This window comes from Necator americanus, chromosome III, assembly GCF_031761385.1.
Source record: "Necator americanus strain Aroian chromosome III, whole genome shotgun sequence".
In the NCBI taxonomy this organism is placed as follows: domain Eukaryota; kingdom Metazoa; phylum Nematoda; class Chromadorea; order Rhabditida; family Ancylostomatidae; genus Necator; species Necator americanus.
In genome coordinates, this window is record NC_087373.1 from 3,298,678 (window position 1) to 3,319,032 (window position 20,355).

Consider the following 20,355-nt stretch of genomic DNA (forward strand, 5'->3'; position numbering starts at 1 on the left):
AAATCATAATAGAATAATTAATAATAATCATCTATCATTTTCGTTCCACTTTTCAACCTCAAGAAAAAGTTAAAAGTTAAATTAAAAAAGCGAAAAAATTTGAAGGGGAGCAAATTCTCGAATACTTCTCGAATTATTAGTATAGAAGTAGAGTTTCATGTACTTTTTTTTCTTATTTCAAAATCTTTACGGAGGGAATGAAATAGGAGATCCGAAAAAGAAATCCGATTATCTGAACGACTGCCATTCAAGCAGGGTAGGGCCAGATTTAGCAGGTGTGGTCAGAGGAAATGCTTGAATTTTTGCTGCGGTCACCTCAGGCGATTGTAAGAATCAACGACTATATAAGCTTTGAGCAAAACGCTACAGCTGGTCGCAGCTCCATTGTTGTTTTGTCAAGTCCTCGAAATTTTCCTGAGATCTCCATGTCAACAAGTTATTTATGTGACATGAGTACGGAATAGACTACAGCGTTCTAATTTCCAGACCTCCTCGAGCGTGTAAATCACATTGTTAGTTTGCACCGCAAAGTATCGTCGTTTACTCGTCCACAATTGATTTTTCTTCTTATTTGGCCTTTAATTTACATATTATTATATATAGATATTATACTATATGTTATTATATTATATATTATATTTATTTATACAATGATGATTTTCCAGAAAATTCATCCTAGACACCACACTCTGACCTCCATCTTAACTTCTCTCTAGCAATTTCGAGAAAGAAAATATTCGAAGGATAATTTATTTGTTTATTTGTTTACTTATTAATGCTCAATAACGTGCCGAAAAGAATATGGCAAGAACAAACACAAAAAGCAAATACAGTAAATAAATAGTGAAAAGAAAAAAGAAAAAGAAAGAAGAAAAAGAAAGGAAAGAAGAAAAGGATACAATGAGCAGAGATCAGTTTTGGGCACAATTTCGGCTATTATCTCACCGATCCCTCATTTTTTATGCCTAAATGCTTAATATATAGTTTTGATTACTCAGTAGTAATAGGAATTAACATTAGAAATAGAGGCTGAATAAAGTAATAATAATAAGGTGAAATAATAATAATAATAATAATAATAATAATAATAATAATAATAATAATAATAATAATAATATAAGGGACATGAGATCACAGCTTTTCGATACAGTATAACCACGCTTTTTATGTAGAAGTGTGCTTCTCGAAATATGTAACAGTAGTAAAGCTTCTTTCTCAAAAATCCGATTCGCCGACACCACACTTTTTTTTTTACTCTTTGAGCCTTGATAAAACATTTCACAGTATTATTCCTAAATGCATCAGATATACATCTGGAGAATATTCATACTTGATTTTACACCTAGACTCTTTTGATAGCGCTGCAATTTGAAAACATTATTCAAAGCGTGGGTTTTCCTACTGTTTTTCCCAACTGTCAGCAAAAAAAATGATGTGAACGTCATGAGGTGACACTGATAACGTACTGTACGTCAGTTGACGTAAATGGTTGGCTAAAGTTAAAGCAGCCGCTTGCATTCGTGTTATCCCTTTCTGAAGAAACGATGTTTGAGTCAAACGTCCAGGGAAATAGATACGTTGGGAGTACATAGCGCAAATTCTGCAGTGGTCACAGTTATGAAACGGTTCACAACGTCTCATTTACTCTTTGTCAAATCCAGATGGAGTTAAAGGCATCACCCCACGAATCTGAGGTGGTACGGATTTCAGGTGGAGTATTCGAATATGTGATCGTAGATTATGGAGAGAGGGGTGATCCCGTTCATTTCTTTCTAATTGCCGTAAAAAGCGGCCCGGAAAATACGGTTTCGGGCGTTCCGGAGCGTTATTTTCTATAAGGAATTCGATTGGAGCGCGCCAGCCGTGTGCACACGCCGCATATTCGGGCCATTTTCACGGCAATTAGGAAGAAATGGATGGAATCATCCTCCTCTCCATAATCTACTATCCCGTATACGAATATTCCACCTGAAATTCGTACCATCTCAGATTCGTGGGGTGATGCCTTTACTGCGCGATACTACTCTACAACGGCACAATAATTCGAATTGGACCCGAGCCATTTTCCCGCGCACTAATTTAATGGCGTTAAACTCCTCTCTCTTCCTTCTGTAATTATTTTCATTCATGCGCACATGACAGTATACGCCGACTAATATACAACTTGATGATGATATACCAGTATGAACGTCTGGTTTACGTCGAGCATCAGACTTCTTGCGACGCTTGCCACCCTCACTTTCACTGACCAATAGGAATAAAAAGCTGTGGCAGTTTCTGTAAAATTAAATTTGCCTTTCTTCTAACCATACTTCCGTTTTTTGAAGGCATTGAAGAAATGATGATAGAATAATGATTCCGTAGTTTTTTTTTTCTTAAATACTGCAGTGCTACCTTCGGAGAGCACCAACGGAACTTATTTTTACACCTATGTTTTTAGCTACATCTCCAAAATATCATTCGAAGTATGGTTTTTTCTAAAGTTATCCTCAACCATTAGCACAGGATGATGTGCTAACATGAAATGAAGCGTTAACATTATCATAGCGCTGATAAAGATAAGGCTCGTCTCAGATCACGCAAACTGTTAGCTGCTATTTAATTGACCATTCTTATGCGTGGTCCCAATTTCTAAAATTAGTCGCAATCTGAGCAACTTGATGGAGGAAACGTGCGGAGAATAAACATAAGGAAGAAACATATAGAGAGAGGTGACACATGCACGGTTAATAAATGGTTCACAACGTCTCATTTACTTCTTGAAAAATGTACCTAGAGTTATTGCACGGTAATATCGCGCTACGACACACAAATCCGACTCACTGGGTCCCGCCGTTTCCATTTTATATCCTTCTGGCATCGATGCACCAATTCGCACAGATTCGACGCCGCTGGACCCGTCTCACTGCTTTTTGGAATTTCGTGACTGTAACACACACTTTTCAGAATAACCCAGTTATTATATCGCATGATGTTTATAGAATCCATTGACCTACTTTTTTGTTCCTCTTGTGACTTCGATATTGTCGGATACCCTGGGTTAGTCGTCTGAAGGTGATGGAAGTTAGTGAATTTTCCTATTTGTGGTCAACCGTTCCGCTTATCCAATTGTTTCGGACAAATTCATTCCTCTTGGATTGACTTCCCATGCATTATTGATAGGAATCTTCGCTCAACTGTTCGGGGTAAGGGAGAAGATTCCGTAGGAGGAGTTTTCCATTTTTAGTAGTAGAAAAACGACTTGATTTCCCATCAAATGAAGAGACCAAATGCAATCAAGGAGAATTTCAATGGTTTCAATGAAATTACATTTTGGATTTTTTTATAGATATTGTTAATTTCCCACATGTGTTTGGATGTATTTGAATGAAAAAAATAATGGTAAAGTAAATAACCTCTAAATACCACAAAATAGGTTTGTTCAAATAGTCATTAATTAGAAGGGCGTGACGCAGTCGGTTAGAGGTCCGTTATAGCCACATGGGCGATGGTTCGAAACCGGTCTACTGCAAACCAAGCCTTTGATCCCTCTGGGTTTGCTAAATTGGTACCAGACCTGTTTGGGAGGATAAAAACACTGACTTGATTATCGAATCCCGCAAGTCATTGTATAGGCCAACACGCGTTCCAAAACCTCAACGATTACGAATTCCAGTGAAAGGCGCCGGCGCATCTTAATTGGATTGATAAATATTAATTATGTTTTATCCTAACATAATTTCTAGAGTATTTTCTCGTTGATCTTGAAAAATTTCCAAAACGCAGTGTCACTGCTGGCGAAAGGTAAATTTGCATTTTTTTCTACATATTCTGATTTGGAATTTTTTTTTTGAAAGCCGATGTCATGGAATAATTCTATTAGGAGTCTTCAAAAATATTTCCACATGAATCTGATTTCAGTAACTATGACTTACTACATTTGTTTTGACCGGCGGATTGTTAACATTGCTTGACGAGGTTGTCCATGTCTTCGCAGAAGTGTATCGCCCTTGAACATAGCCTTCGCTCTGCCCAACCTTCTCGATGTACAGCAGCTCGCGAAGAACCCGTCCACTCGTCATTGCTCCACAGCCTTGGAGAAATGGGGTTTCACGTGAACTGCGTACCGACACCGAATGCACCGGGTCCTACCTCAAGCCGAAAGTGTCCAGCAGTTCAGCATAACGAAACAGGGAGTTGTTACCAAAAGTTTCATGATTCTATGTATTTGACTTATTTAGGAAGAGTTCCGAGTTTAAAAAAACAAGAAATCGCATACCCTTGCGTCCGGTACTCGTGGATTGTGTTTTCCCCAGTGGCAATGTTTTTATATAGGCTCCTCTCAGTTGTTTTGGGTAGATTTCCGTTTTTTTTTTCATATGGTAAATCTTGGCGTACATGTCTAACTATATTAGGGTCAAAATAGGAAATGAAGCACGGTGCAGTGCTGCGCTCGAAGTAGTTTGGTTGAGTTAGTGGATGGGATCAAGGTGAGGCCATCGCGAAGTGCAGCGAAGAATGATGCTAGCAGGAATCCTTCCTGGATCCTAACCGCTGCGATCCACCCCTTCAAGCGTAGCCGCTTATGCTACTGCGCTCTGCAGCAGTACAAATCGTTTTGAAATAATAAAAAAAAAACGCTCTGAACCCGTATCATTTATCCAGCTTGAAAATTCCGCATGGTGGATAATTAGGCCTGGATTGAAAACATTGTTATCCGTTAGAAATTCCCCCGCGGATAAATGCATCCCGCCACGGGAATACATATCTACTCGCGCTAGCGCTGGAAATATTTATCCAGCAATCCGCTAAATCTCGCAACGAAATACCACTGCACCAAGTTTGGACCAACAAATCAACCAAATAGTACTGGATAGCATGATTAAAGGCATCACCCCACAAATCTGGGGTGGTACGGGTTTCAGGTGGGTTATGCCTATACGGGGTCGTAGATCGTGAGGAGGAGGGTGATTTCGTCCATTTCTTTCAAATTGCCGTGAAAAAACGTCCCGGAAGATACGGCTTCAAGCATTCCGGGACGCTGTTTTCTACAGCGAGTTCTATTGGAGCGCGCCAGCATTTTGCACGTGCCGCATCTTCCGGGCACTTTACGGCAGTTAAGAAGAAATGGACGGAATCATCTTCCCCACAATCTACGACCCCGAATAGGCATAACTCACCTGAAACCCGTACCAGCCCAGATTCGTGGGCTGATGCCTTTAAGAAAAGAAGTCGCTGATTGTTTCGCACCCACCAACAATGGATACTGCTACTGTAATGGAACATCATTTATGTATTGACGTTATTCCATGGGCAAAAAATCTTACGTCATTAATCAAATTTTTCTTGTTTAAATGACAACCTCAATTTTCGAGCGCCTAAATTACGAAGCAGACGTCAACGTCACAAATACATCAAGGCTGTAAATGATGGTTAGATGTGGCACATAAGCATGTCTTTAAGAATTACTGAGAAAAAAAACTAGTGGTTTTCACAAATCTTGAATAGTATAATCAAGCAGGACAAATGTCAGTTGGTTAATATGTGATTAATTTCTTGCCTGTGAGACCAGAAATTCTAATTATGAAACTGATGAATCCTTCCATTTTCATATTAAAAATAATTCATATTAGAAACAAATAGAAAGGAGTAGTATTGAATATAATAATTATATATAATAGAAATTTAGTCCTGGTAAATGGTAATTTAATTAATTGTACTTGTAGTTTAACTAAAATTCTTACAAATGATAATTTAATGCTAATTTGTCTTTTTGAGTGATTTAAGGGATTTAGTACAGATCCAACTATGGAATAAATAATATGTGTAGAAATAGCGTGAACCTTTTGAACTATATGCAGATTATACTAGATTAGTGTGATTTTAGTGTCGTTTTGGGATCATCAATAATCTTGAGTTTTGTAGGACCTGAAAATCCTGAAAATGAAAATTTCCCTAACTTTTTTCAATGGCCAAATCACTAACTGTAGTATTGTGAGGTGAAATTCATCTGGATCCGTCATATGTGTGCGTAGACCATAACAAGAAATAAATGTTACTGATAAATCACTGAAAAATTAATCATATGTTGTAAAAACGGCATCTACGTCAGTATTTCTTAGCGAAGAAGTAACAACACTGCCAATTACTCGGTTGACTTGAAAAACATCCATATTCCTAATAATTTAAGTAATTATAGATATTATCGTTCTTGTGTGTCGTCGCGTGACCATATTAGTAACTTCAGTGTTTGACTGTAACGGTCTTCGCTCAGTCATATGAGCCAGTAAAATCCCAGGCAAATTGTACTTTCAATGAATTATTTGACAGTATTTGTACAAATGTAGGTACAATTTCTGGGTTTGACAAGAAAAACAATTACTTTCAGCATGTTTTGTAAGTTATAACCATTTCAATGACTGCATACATATATCTAGACATTTTATCACTAATCTTTTTTTTTGTGCTAAAATTGTAAAAGGCGAGGGGCTCACAACACTGCCCTAATCGAACTGTGCTCAAGGTGGACTTGGTGGACAAAAAAATTGTTCTTAAGTCACAAAAATCGTTTTTAATTGTCAAATGAGCGGTGAAGTCTGTGGTTTCAGTTCTGTTAGAAGCACTAAATGATATGACTTAGGTTCCGTTAAGCCTATTTAGAGAGTTTGGTGAGGTTAAACAATCAGTAGCTTTAAGTCTTACTTCCTTTTTTTCTTAGTAGCGTTAGCGTAGACGATATGGGTCCTCAAAGATTTATGCTTAGATTTTTGGGACCCCGATTGACTTAGCTATTCATTTCCAATAATGAAGAGTCGATTGATGAACTATCACTTCCACAATGAGGGAAGTCATTTGTCATTTAATGACGGTTTTTGTGCCCCATAAATGTTCTTGCGCCCAAAAGTACAGTTCGATTAGATCAATGTTGATTGGCTCCCCTCCCCCACCTTTGCAACTTTTTTTTTTGCTGGTAACAATGTCATCGGCTTTTATTTCGTTCATTCACATGACGTCATTAATCTGTAGTTTTTATATTTTCTGTTTTTTAACTACTCACAGTTTACGGTTCGTATTTTCATTACTCTTTGTTTCTCTCTTCGTTTGTGGATCTGCTCCATGTTTCATTTGAAGAGTGTACATCTAAAAAAAGAATGGCGAGCCGCAATCAGCTGCAGAATTGATGATCCTTGCGAGGAGTCCTCGATTTGCTACCGCACTGTGACATCAAAGCAGTGTACCACGAAACACGATATTCGGATTTCACTACGGATGGAATAGACAGGAGTTGGGCTGCAGTTCATGAGCATTACCACGCTCAATCCAATCTTATAATTTGGGAAACAAGGCGTGTGAAACAGATTGCTTGCATCGGTGTCCCCAACGATGCAAATTATTACAGGCATAAGACCGATGGGAATCCGCAAAACGCCCATGACCGGTACAACCAGGTATTTCTTGCGTCTTTTTCGTAGATTACTAGGTTGAGTTGACTGTGATCACGTTCCTAGTAGTGAACTACACCTTTATCTCTATCCTCTTAAAGGCATCATCCCACGGATCTGAAGTGTTGCGGATTTCCGGTGGAATATTCGTATACGGGATCGTAGATTATTGAGAGAAGGGTGATTCCGTCCATTTCTTCCTAATTGCCGTAAAAAACGGCCCGGAAGATACGGCTTCGAGCGCCCGGCGCAGAATTTTCCGCAAGGAGTTCGACTGGAGCGCGCCAGCCTTGTGCACGCGCGCATCCGTTTTTTACGGCAATTAGGAAGAAATGGACGGAATCACACCCCTCTCAATAATCTATTATCCTGTGTACAAATACTCCACTTGAAATCCGCACTACCTCAGATTCGTGCTATGCTGCCTTTAATGTAAAGTTCCCAGCGTAGTCAATTTTGTGATATGCTGTCTTTGAGAGGCGCTACGCTGTAAGCAACGAAATGTGGGATTCGTTTACTGTCACCACTTGAAAAGCGTGACTTGAAAAGCGTGGGAATTTTGTAATGAGTTTTTCCAATGATAACTTTTTTTTTTCCTCCGTGTACCCGCTCCAGGAATTCTAATTCCAAATGTGGAAACAACAATAATATAGTAATAATAATAACAGTAATATCAAAGAAAGAACTCTAAAAAATGGTTTTTTTCCTCACTATGAAGGAGGGCCAAGGTGCGACAGTTGTCTCATCAAATCCCATAACATCTTGGCCCTATATTTTGTACTCAGAAATTCGATAAATTTGAAAAATTCTGAAATAGGCTTAGACACAGCTCCATCAATTGTAACAATGTTGGTAGCACAGCAGTTCCTACTTCGAGTGAATTCACCTTACCTATCTATTGGTGTAATGGGGTAATATATCTCTCCATCTATCTATATAAGACGAATCTCACGTCCACAGTTTCATTAATCCTCAGGCACACTTACAGTACCTCGCTCCAAATTTGGGTAATTAAACCGGATAGCAAACTGCTCTGTGTTGATAGACGACCAGTGAAAGACGAGCGACGGCTCCGCTTAAATTTAAATAGGCAATGTAAAAGAGGACGTGTTTTAGCGCACCTCGTAGGAATTAAAGCGGTTCCTACGCCGTGTTTTTAGGACGAGTAGGGGGAATTCAGTGGGGCCATGTTCGTTTCCGTAATCTACAATCCGAACTCTATGTTTTCCTTGGGGTTTTCTTACTACTTCCGTTTGTACCGTGTCGTTTGAATCACGAATCTATTATAGTAGGGTCAAAACGACATGAAACACGTACGCAATTGCGTACGCGGCTTCTTTCGAGGCGCTTCGGTGGAGCGTAGTGGGTAGGAGCGTGGTGTGATTCTTGCTGGCATCACCCATCGCTGCAGTTTGCGACGGTCCCAACTTGGTTTCAGCTGCTGCCTTCACTTTCGAGCGCGTACGCAAATGCACCGCAACTACACTCGTGTTTCATGTCGTATTGACCCGACTATACTTTTCCACGGATTGCATTACGATGTTGTATTTCGCACTCGCTGTCGTAGAGGTAGAGGAGTTAAGGATGTAATAATAAGGAAGATAGTCATAAAACATAATCGTTGTTTTCATAGAGATGCTAATGCGTGCAACACCCTTGTTTCGAAATATTCATTCCAAAATATTCATTGCCATTTTTCTTTGGAAGATGCTGATCCTATTTGCAGAGATAATGAATTTATAAGTTCTTTTTACTTCCAGCACTTTCCACCTTATATCCTAATGTGAATGACGCCTCCACAGAGGAAATTATAGGATATAAAGAGTAAAAGCATGACTGAGCTCCGCATTAGACTAATAGCATCAGCAATTGGTCCAGTAATGGAAACACCATTTTTGTAGCTTCATACCGCCCTCCTCTTCTATTCTCAGAAAGTTCGGACTCAGGTTTTTCATTCAGAATTTTATCCTTTTTTTGTTCACAATTGTAAAGGTTTACCAGTAATAAATAAAATACAAATAAACTAATAAACAAATGAAAATTAATATGAGATGAGGTGAGGTGAGGTCACAGGTCAGGTATATGTATTTACTAGCATACCTATTTAAGCTACTCACAATAATATTTTCCTTAAAAAAAGGTTATTAGTTGAAATTTTTAGCGAGACGATTTGCAAATCCTATATTAACTCAGGCTTTGGTTTTGGCTTAGATCTGTAGAACCTCCATCCAGAGTAAATGAGCAAAAAATAAAAATCAATTTAAAAAAATTTGAAAAAAAGGAACAATTAAAGGAAATCTGTCGCTTGATTAAATTAAAGCTTCCTACCACAGTCATGCATTATTCCTTAGCTATCATGATTGAATAGATTGCATGATCAATCAATGTGATCAAGCACTATTATTTTGGCTCTCAAAATCTACTAGTTTGATTTTTGGACTTGGAACGTTTTTTTTTTTGCGACGCTTATAATGTTTATTTTACTACAATTGGAAAGGTGAATTTAGTTTCTGAAAAATTCGAGAAACTGCTCCATCAGTCCATCATGTGATATCAATTCTCAAGCAAAGTTGGTTCCTCAACTAATACGTTGAATGGCAATAAAAGATTCAACAAATTAAACACATGTCTATCTGGAACCTTCAATTTAGTTAACGATTGTATAAATTTAGCTATTCGTAACATTTTATCAAATGTCGTGCTCATTCGTTGGAGAGCACTGAATATTCCACAAATTTGTTCACATTTGTTATATTACATGATAAAATATGAAAGTTAAAGCTATGGAACAGCTAAATGATAATTTCAAGGGCTACTTTCTATTTAATATAGAGAAATTCAACAGTTATAGCATAAAATTAGCAGCATAATTTGAGTGAGGCGCTGAATGTTATTGTAAAGGGGTAAAAAGTGCTACTCGCTACGTTTTAATTTAATATGTTTGATTTCTCTGATCCCGTTTAATTTTCCTTGATAGAAAAGGTAATTATTCAAGTATTCTTACTGTGAGAACTTTGTTGTGACTACTGATCCTATTGTGTTAACAATGACCAGATCTCTTAGATTTCTACACCCATTCATTCATTCACTCATTCATAAATAATTCGAACACTCATTAGTGCTTTTCTTGGAATAAATGGAGGTAAAGCTGAAAAAAAACAAAAATATCTGTCAGCTCCTGAAATATTCCACATATATCTTGCAAGTCACAGTTGTGAGCACAGCTGAAAAACTTATGGAGATTAGGGAGAACGTCGAACGTCGATGGATGATTAGACCAGGATAATCTAGGATTGAGTCCTTGACATCATTCTACTGACACGAGAATTTTACTACTCAGCCAGGGTTAGATCCGTGTTTATTCTGGACACCATCACGTTACGCTCTATCACTCTTGAATGTCATTAGTTGGCTCATTTCCGGATCTCTGCTATGCTAAATGGCGATGACGCCATTTGTGTTCACCGTTGAGCTAATCGCTTACGGTGCATTATCTTCGATGCTTTCAATCGTTACAAAGAAACTAGCTCCTTTTTTGTTCTTCTTTAAAGTCCCTATTCACGTGTAAAATTGAAGAGGTAAATATTTGTATTTTTTTTTTTGGAAATTCATCACGTTTTGTCATCTGCAGATATGAGTTTAAGCCTACGGCTAAATTAGTTAATAAGTTAGAGTGTGACTCTTTGTTACCCCCCGCATTACATATCTCAATCACATTAATATCGATGTAATCTCCAAGTCCTCTCTTTTTGAAATCTCGGCATTTGATAGTGTATTTATGTTTTCTTGTTATGCCAACGAGGTTTAGGTGAAACTTTTTTACTGGCCTGACGTTTCAACAAACTCGTCTTTTTCAAAGGCCTGAAAATGGTTCGAGGTTTTTGATACCATATCCCATCAAACTCCTCCTCACTCCTCGTCAACCCTCGATATTGTTCCAAGTACACCACGCAGGACCTTAAAAGGAAAATAACTGACCAGTTTCACCGACTAGCGGGGTTGGTAAACCACCGCGTTCTTAAAGATTGTCACCAAGGCGAATGAGATCTACGCACTGTGCAGTATCCTTAAGTACTGGTGCCTGGATAACGTTAAGGAACTGCACGTAGGGCAATCTTACAGCTCACACAGTGTTACGAACGGCAAGAAGTCATTGGTAATCGATAAGCACTCATTTTTGTTATTCATGGACGGATTCCTGATGGAAATCCAGAACGCTTCCAATGCCTTCCTAGCAGATATTTCTTTCTCGTGCGCTAATATCGTGCATTTTACTTCAAACTCATTTCCATCATGCTTATCATTTTTGTGGCGCCCTAACGGTGTCATCGAATTCCCTCGCCTTTTACCAGCCAAATGTTCCTTGATACGCACGTTCAGCATCCTTCCACTTTCTCTAATATAAATGGCGTTACACGTTAGGCATTCTATTTGGTAAACAACTCCGATGTTCGTGCAATCACCGGCCTTACTGAATGGACAAACCACGCAACATTCTGACATGCATTGCCTATCGTAGAATCTATTGCGAACTAATTGTCCCTTGATGCTGTCGTTCGGGATGTTCACCAACACAACATCATCTCACAGGTGCGCTCGCAAAAGAGTCCGGTGTATAGCAGCAGTTAAGGAGTCAGAGACGAAGGGAATGCACAAAGGAATTCTACCTTCATGTGGGATCCTCACTGTCTTGTTCGTAGTTCGAGATTGGGTGTTAGATTTCGATCTCGAGTAACCGCTTGAACTAGCTATGCTTGTGGCTAGTTTTAGTGATTCCTCCCGTTCTCTATCCCCTGTGCACATTGCTGTTGCTGTCTTGACCATATTTCGAATAATTGCCTTTTTCATGCCATTAAGATGGGCTGACTTTGCGTTTATCAGTATATTTTTCGGGCTTTCTTTGCGATACCATTTCACACTTGCAATGCCATTGCATAGTTTTATTTGAGCATTCAAACAAGGCAACCAACCATCTTTTGGTTGTTCTCGAATGAGTTTTATGTACTGCGATCGTTCATTTAGAATTCTAAAGCATTCATCCATTTCAGATTGCGTTGATGTTATAATGAAGCAATCATCGATATAACGGCATTACATCTGTGGAAGAGGTTCTACAGCTGGTTGTTTTGTTCTGCTCATAAAGCAAACGGCAAGAACTGGAGCAAGCCTAACAGTTTCACTTAAACCTCGTTGGCATAACAAGAAAACATAAATACACTATCGATGTAATCATTTCACTAATCTCAGCAAAAAAAAAACAATTATAACAATAGAAATAACAACCAAATACTAATAACGTCAAAGTTTTTGAAAAAGGAAAGAAAGGATCATGTGAGCGGTTTGGTCCTACAAATTTATATTTCTATCACATACCCAGATAATTTTCTTAAGCTATGTTTCCACTCGTACACTACCTACAAGAGTTAGAACAGCTAAATCCAAAAATTTTCTGGAAAAAATCATTGAATTTATCGAATGATTCTTCTAGAAGAAGGACTACGTACGGTAATCTCGAGAGCAACAGATAGTAATAGTAAATTCAGGATAGTAACAATTGCGTTCCCTTTCGGAAATGATGTTTCGATCTTGGTTATAACGCAACCAAGAGTGAAAAAGAAATTTTTTTTTCTCGCTGAAATTGATTCTCGTGGTTTGCAAAGGATCTAATGCGGGATCTTCTAGTTTTCAAAAATTGTTAAGTGATAACTCTCTGTGACTTTTATATCCAGCGTCCTATATATCTTATCTTGTATCTTAACGTTTAAATGCTGCCGATGAAATAGCATTCGATAACACAACATTGCTGACAGCGTGACCTACCCGGTGGATAGCCAATTTTGAGCACCATAGACGGTTCGACGCGTCGCTACGTTATGTTTCAAGATGGAAATATACATTTTGAAACATTTCTACAAATATGCAGAAAATCGCTAATTTTTTCCATTATTTCTATAAAGCGGGGTTATTATGAGGTTACATACGTGTGGAGGAGAATGTCTCTCTCTTTTTCACTTTGTAGGAAGGATAAGCTAAACTAAGCTAAGATACGCGAACTACTTTATCGTCTCAGATAAATTCATGACTTCTTATTTTTTAAAAAAATTCGATAGAGCAGAAAACGCACTAAAGTAAACTGATAATCATTTTTATTTTCGCAGTTCCTTCAATATCCTTAGAAATCTTCAATACTGCACACCCCAGAATAAAGTCCGAAGATAGGAATACGTAGTAGCTTGGTATTTCATCCATATATAACTCAAATCATGTATTGCTATGCATTTTTTTCTTTCTTTCCTCTTTCTCCTTTCAATTCTTTGCATTCTGGATACTCTCCCAGCCTTTTTTTTTACATAACATGGAAATTCCGTTTGTCTTGGGATGAGTGCTTTATGTGTGCAATAGTCTAGCGTCTTTCCCCTCTATATCATTTTTCCATGTACTTTTCCAATGAAAATTCTCCTTTTTCTTGACGATCTAGGCTTAACTTCCCACGATTTCTTTGGATTAAACAGTGGTCGGATATTACAGCCTAATACGGTTATCCGCATTTCGCCGAGGTGTGTCGCCTTTGTGCAACTCTGAGCCAGGATCAAGAGTGTGATGGGATTTTCCCATCAGGGAGTCGTAAAGTTAGAAGGGAAGGGGATCGCAAGGGAGTGCGCAGTAGGTAGTTGTGAATGGAGGATAAGATGATAACCAGAACAAAATATCACTTAGTTTTAGATAATTACATACATTATAAAATAATACAACAAAAACATTGTGAATGCAAGGATAAACACTGACATATCAGTCCACTTGGGATGCGCCAAACGCATTTTAGTGCAATTCGTAATCGTTGAGGTTCTGGGACGCGTGTTGACCTATAGAATAGGCTTGCGGGGGCTAGCCGATGTGTCAAGTTAGTGTTTTCATCCTCCCAGACAAGTCCGATAGTAATTTATCGACGCCGAAGGGATGAACGTCTTGGTTTGCAGTAGAGCGGTTTACGAACTATCGACCGTGTAGCCACAAAGAACCTCTAACCGACTGCCCCACACTCGCCTCTATATAAATACAAACGTTACAATAAATAATATTAAATGATTGTATACATTTTAAGACATCACATTTAACTACAGGGGTAAGACAGTATGGGAGCCCCAACATTTTGTTTTGAAAATGTATAACGTGTTGACAATGTGGCAATGAGTCCATGCAGGTACACCCCACTAAGGCAAATTTTTGCAAAAGAGATAGAAGCGTGAAACTTTTCCTAAAAGATGAAGTATTCAATTTTGAGTAGTTTCTAACAGTTTAAGCGTGGATTTAATAAAATTTAATGACAAAAAAAAAATCAAATTCTGGGCACATTGTTAGGTCTAGAAGATCGTGAATAACTTCGTGATAAGAAGACAAAGAGAAATATTTCAGATAGCTTTTTAGAGAAGGTTTGCGTTGCAAAAGATCATACCGCTGCTTCGGCATTTCGGCAAGTTTTACTGTTCCAAAAAAAAGAAGGGGACGGCATTTCAATCTCTTTATGTAGATAAACAGACCAATGTTAAGCGTTCTGGATTGGGGAGAGGATGTCGTGAGAGGACTCTTCACTTTCTGGAGTAGGAGGACGATATGTTTGACGCGTATCCGCCACGAAAAAGACTGCGCCAGGCCCCACTGACAATGAGTTTGCCGATTCTTCCTTGAGATCTTTACATAGATTCTTTACATACATTTTTTGACATAGAGAAATGTGTTTCCTTTCTCTTTTTTTTTGCTGCACCATTCGTGTGTGTGAATAAATAAATAAATAAATGAATTTCAAAGAAATCACCCATATATTCGGATAGAGGAAGTATAGAGACTCCTAAAATACTGTGCATAAACATTGAGAAACAGAAGGTGACGGACGGCGCGGACCGTCGCCCACCGTCGCACGTTCTGTACTTCCTCAAAAGTGAAGATTTCCTAAAAACCTTTACATCAATAGATTTTACTCGTTGAGATCTATTTAAATATGTATCCCATGTGAAACAAATCTAAGCGACGTGCAGAATATACTATGAATAATATGGATGCTTGAAAACACCAAGACCACACCTATATAAACCATTTAGGGATAATTACAACAGTTTTCGAGGAAGAAATTTATTTTTACCTGCTTAACAATGTTATATTTTGTTATTTCTAAAAACAAGAATGATTTCGTACTGAATTAAATCTTTTATTTGAATTATTTTAAAAATACCAGTGTTTCAAAAAAGGGTCTTTTGGGGTTCTTGGTGAATTCCAACAACTTTAAAACAGGGAGTGAACAATAAAATCTGGGTATGTTCCCAGAACAATATTTAGAACGACGTGCGTTTTGACAAGAGATGAGCATTTCTTGTCTGTTGGTATCACACGATGAGATATAATTCTTTAAAGTCCACAAGTTGTAAGTCACACCAGGAAAAATCGTCTATTGTCAACTTTGAGCATATATTAATCCTTGAAGAGCTCAGAAACACAACTTTGTCAGGTTTATTTCTGCAGTGAATAAAATATGCTACTGTTTTATATTTTAACAAGCTAGAACGAATACATTTTTACGAACCATAGTTTCATGTTTTTAATTCTTGTTTCATGTTTTCTAGGAACATCAAAGCAGGTAACTTTCAATCCAATTTTGGCGTAGTGCCTGATTTTGCACTGATTTTCTTCGCGTTTTGTGTGGCTATTGATAAGGTGACAACTAGGATCTTTTCTAGAGTTTGATTTTACATCAGCAAGTGAGTTTTCATATTTTTTCGATTTATATTTGTTTGATTTATTTACAGAATCTGTATACGTCACCAGAATAGTGCTTAAAACGGTCTTTTTTCGCTCTCTGCGAAAGTATACCGCCTCTCACGTAGGTTACTCATGGCGAACTATGCAGGACCGTGAGGACGCCATTGTCATACACAAGATATCACAAACTTATAGAACGATAACAAGATGACTGTAATGACGTTTACTAAATATCAATCTAAATAGAAGCTTACATAATCTAAATAAATATTGGTATTTACTGCTCAAGAATATCAGTTTCAAAATCATGATTTCAGTGTCCTTAATTGTTCGTTTTCCAATTACCAATATTTATTCAGATTATGTAAGCTTCTATTTAGATTGATATCTAATAAATGTCAGCCATATTGTTATCGTTTATAAGTTTGTGATATTATGTATATGCCAATGGCACTATACTTTCGCAGAGAGCGAAAAAACCGTTTTAAACACTATCCTGGGGACGTATACAGATTCTGTAAATAAATCAAATAAATATAAATCGAAAGAAATCGAAGAAACATAAGAATAAATCAAATAAATCAAACGAAAGATTTAATTTGGTTCAAACTCATTCTTGTTTTTAGAAATAACAAAATATAACATTGTTTTGCAGCTAAAAATAAATTTCCTCCTCGAAAACAGTTGCAATTATCTCTAAATAGTTTATATAAAAAATTGCGATATGATTGTTTTGTAGAACAAAACTTCTCTGAAATACAATCTAAAATACTTCTTTCGGTCCTCTTATCACAACGTTATTCGCGATCTTCCAGACTTAACAATGTGCACAGAATCTGAGCTTTTTTTCACTGATTAAGTTCCATTAAATCCAGTTTTAAACTGCTGAATTGACTCAGCGGAATGTCCCATTGTCATACTGTATCCGTATTTTTTGTCGTTATTCTCTAATTCGACCTATGCACCTGACTGTACTCTCTTCTTTTGTCGTATTATGTGGTTTGATCAGTATTCAAAGATATTTCATAGATTTTAGAATAAAAATAGAATAGAATAAAAACGAAAATATTTCAATAAAATTTCAGGAAGTTTGCCTCTTCTGCTACTTGGTGTTTCTTCGCTTCTCACAGCTACCGATTTTTTTTCATTTGGACGGGGTCGTATTCAAGAGGGTAGTGTCCCACCACCACATTTGACTCTGTTCTGAGTGCATCCTGTCCGATCTTTCGATAGAGCTCTCCCCTCTAGAGTCTACCTATCTGTCACCATTCCGTCAACGTAACGTTTCGCCGAAACTGATTACTAATGTCACGTGCGCCCAGATCTCTTATCACTATTTCCATCCAGAATTTTTTTCTACTACAACGTGACCTTTTCCAGTTAAAGACTGAGTTCGAATTCGTTTGCATTCGTATCAGTTTCGACGGTGACCAGCTGGGTTTCTGTGCACCAACATATTAAGTTCATCATAAAAGGCGTCTTTGTTGTAGTCCTCAGTGGCTTCCGTAGGTACGTGAGTACTTATGATCTAGAGTTTAAGTACTCTCTGATCCTGGTGTCGCGTAAACGTGCATCCTTACTACACTTAACAAAACCCTTTCATCATGTTGTAGCTACTCTTCGCAGCTATCGCTCAACCTACATTCTTTTCATCAGCATCAACGCAGCAGATGTGTAGTTTTCAATCCTGATAACGGGACTTCCTCTGATGAATGTTTCTTCCAATGCAGAAAACTGTGCATACAGATATCGCAGTAGTCTGGACAGGCGGCTTCCTGGAGTTTACTCGACGACACTTCATTGGTACTAAACGGAAGGTTGTTGCCGAAAAATCCGTGTTTTTTTTTTTCAGACTTTTGACCTATGGGGGTATGGTCTATGAGACCTATGAGGGTAATGTACTTTTTGAACGGAAGCCGTGAACACCTTTTCGCACTATTTTGCAATATTTGAGAAATTTTCGCCATATAGTAGTGCAAGATATACGGCTCATACGCTCCCGAAGCATACACTCAGATGCCTGATTACATTTAGTGATGACATTTAGTGATTTAGTGATTTATTTTAAACAACGGCTGCGAACCTTTGATTCGGTGCCTGTACCAATATTTCACTATGTTTTACTACTACAGCAACATTTATGTTTACTCACAGAGTAACGAGGGCGGGTGTAGTGCAGTCGGTTAGAGGTTCCGCTACCTGCACGATCGATCGGAGGTTCGAATCCGCCCTAGTGCTCACCAAGTCTTTCATCCCTGCGGGGTCGATAAATTGGTACCAAACTTGTCTGGGAGGATAAAAGCACTGACTTGACACATCGGCTAGCCACTGCAAGTCATTGTGTAGGCCAATTACACGTTCGTGAACCTCAAACGATTCTGAATTGAAGTGAACGTGGTCGCGCAGGTCCCAAGCGGGTTGATTAACGCCAGACACTTTATCCTTTTATCCTTTATCCACACTGTAACGACGCGGTCCGCACCTCCTTCTTTACTGCCTGACACACATCTCAGTCTTTCCCTTTGCACCAGTCGAGCGCGCATCACGGTACTGGTCAGATATGAAAGCTGACGATCACATTCATTGCCACTCAACTCCTATCATTGTTTTTTTTTAATATTTTACCTTTCCAACTTCTGTAATGATCCAAAAGCATCACTTACAGTAATCCGCCCTTCGTTCAATGTTTGCACTCATCTCGCATCCTTTTTTCATTCAATAGTAAACGTGAACGTATGAATACTTGGATATGGCATTACTGATTACAATCTCGTAAAAACTAAAACCATAAAATTAAAACGCTTAAAAACAAACTGGTCGCTAACAGATTCGTTAGAGTCATTGTATAAACTGAATTGGATTGAATCGCATAAATCAAGGAAGAAAAGTGTTCTGTTTGATACTACCGTATCACTGACATATTTAGCTGCGTGCATCGGTGCAAAAACTCAAGAAATGCGATAATTACGAAAATTTCACTGACACGTTTACGCAAATCACGAAGAAGGAATTGTAAATCTAGTTGAACTGAGTCATCATTGACATTATAACTGTCGTAAAGAATTCGAAGTTAATTTAACAATATTGAGAAAGCGCATACTAACAGAAATATCCTTCTTTTTACACTGATCCATGAGACCGCTTCATATCTTTCTTTATTTTCATCCATTCTAATCGTCCACTGGGGATTCCAGACAATTTCCTAAGAGTTTCGTTTTCTTGCTCGGATTTGCATTTAAATTGGAAGAGTTTGGTAATGATGAGCGCAAAAATTGAACAAAAACACGAGGATGAAGGTAGATATTTCACTCAAGGGTTCTCTCTTCGGTCTGTCACGCACTCCAATGAGTTCGGACCTGACCGACGGGCAAATTATCGCTTTATATTACAAAGTACCTTACACCTTGCAAAGTATCAAAACTATATATATATATATATATATATATATATATATATATATATATATATATATATATATATATATACATATATATACACATATATATATATATAAAGACCTCAAATTTTTATCAATTTTTAATATCATAACGGTTTTATGCTACAAAATCATTACTACCACCTATCACTTTTATTTATTTACTTTTATTATTACTATTTTTATTATTATTTCTCTTCTGTTGTTTATTTATACCATTTTATTTGTAGTTACCTAGAAATTATTTTATACTACTTCTATGATACAGTATTTTACATTCCATCCCTAACGTCATTATAATCAGGGAAAGTAGCGATCCCCGGTTCATTTTATGTTCTCTTTCAATAATCGTAATATGAACAAAAATAACTCGTTGGAAATTCTGACATCATTCAATTCTGTTGATGGGAGATGATGGAAGACTAGATCCCCACACAAAGTAGCTCATGTCTATTAGATTTCTCATTCACTAAATTGTTTGTTGTTCGATAACAAAATAGTAAACAAGTCTATGTAGCGATTTTGTCTAAGAACGTGATCGACTAAGCTTCTGATGCCACTCTTCGAATAAAAATAAGTAATAATAAACTGATGACGGAGAAAGTGATCGCATAACCCGCTTCTGTTTAAGAGTTTCGTTATCGTAGATAAATACTTATGTTTATCTATTTTTTATTGTTTTCATTACTACATCACTGGTATTTCTATTTCGTTAACTATAATTACTAAATGATAATTTCACTATAT

The 20,355-nt window shown here is 37.6% G+C and overlaps 2 protein-coding genes across 3 annotated transcripts; both read right to left on the minus strand.

The window, feature by feature from the left end:
* Positions 1-2,241: 2,241 nt before the first annotated feature.
* On the minus strand, positions 2,242-4,061 carry RB195_008477 (uncharacterized protein; the record flags this gene model as incomplete). Of its 2 annotated transcripts, XM_064195002.1 has the most annotated exons (5): positions 2,242-2,277; positions 2,824-2,926; positions 2,997-3,035; positions 3,621-3,673; positions 3,915-4,061. In XM_064195002.1, the coding sequence occupies 5 exons, from the start codon at positions 4,059-4,061 to the stop codon at positions 2,242-2,244; spliced, it is 378 nt and encodes a 125-aa protein (XP_064046146.1). The 2 variants fall into 2 exon arrangements, with proteins under 2 accessions (XP_064046146.1, XP_064046147.1); XM_064195001.1 differs by lacking the exons at positions 2,242-2,277; positions 2,824-2,926; positions 2,997-3,035 and having other exon boundaries at positions 3,587-3,673.
* A 7,944-nt stretch (positions 4,062-12,005) lies between these two features.
* Positions 12,006-12,464, minus strand: RB195_008478 (uncharacterized protein; the record flags this gene model as incomplete). The annotated part of the gene is made up of 1 exon (XM_064195003.1): positions 12,006-12,464. One exon carries the CDS (start codon positions 12,462-12,464, stop codon positions 12,006-12,008), a length of 459 nt encoding a protein of 152 aa, XP_064046148.1.
* Positions 12,465-20,355: the final 7,891 nt, after the last annotated feature.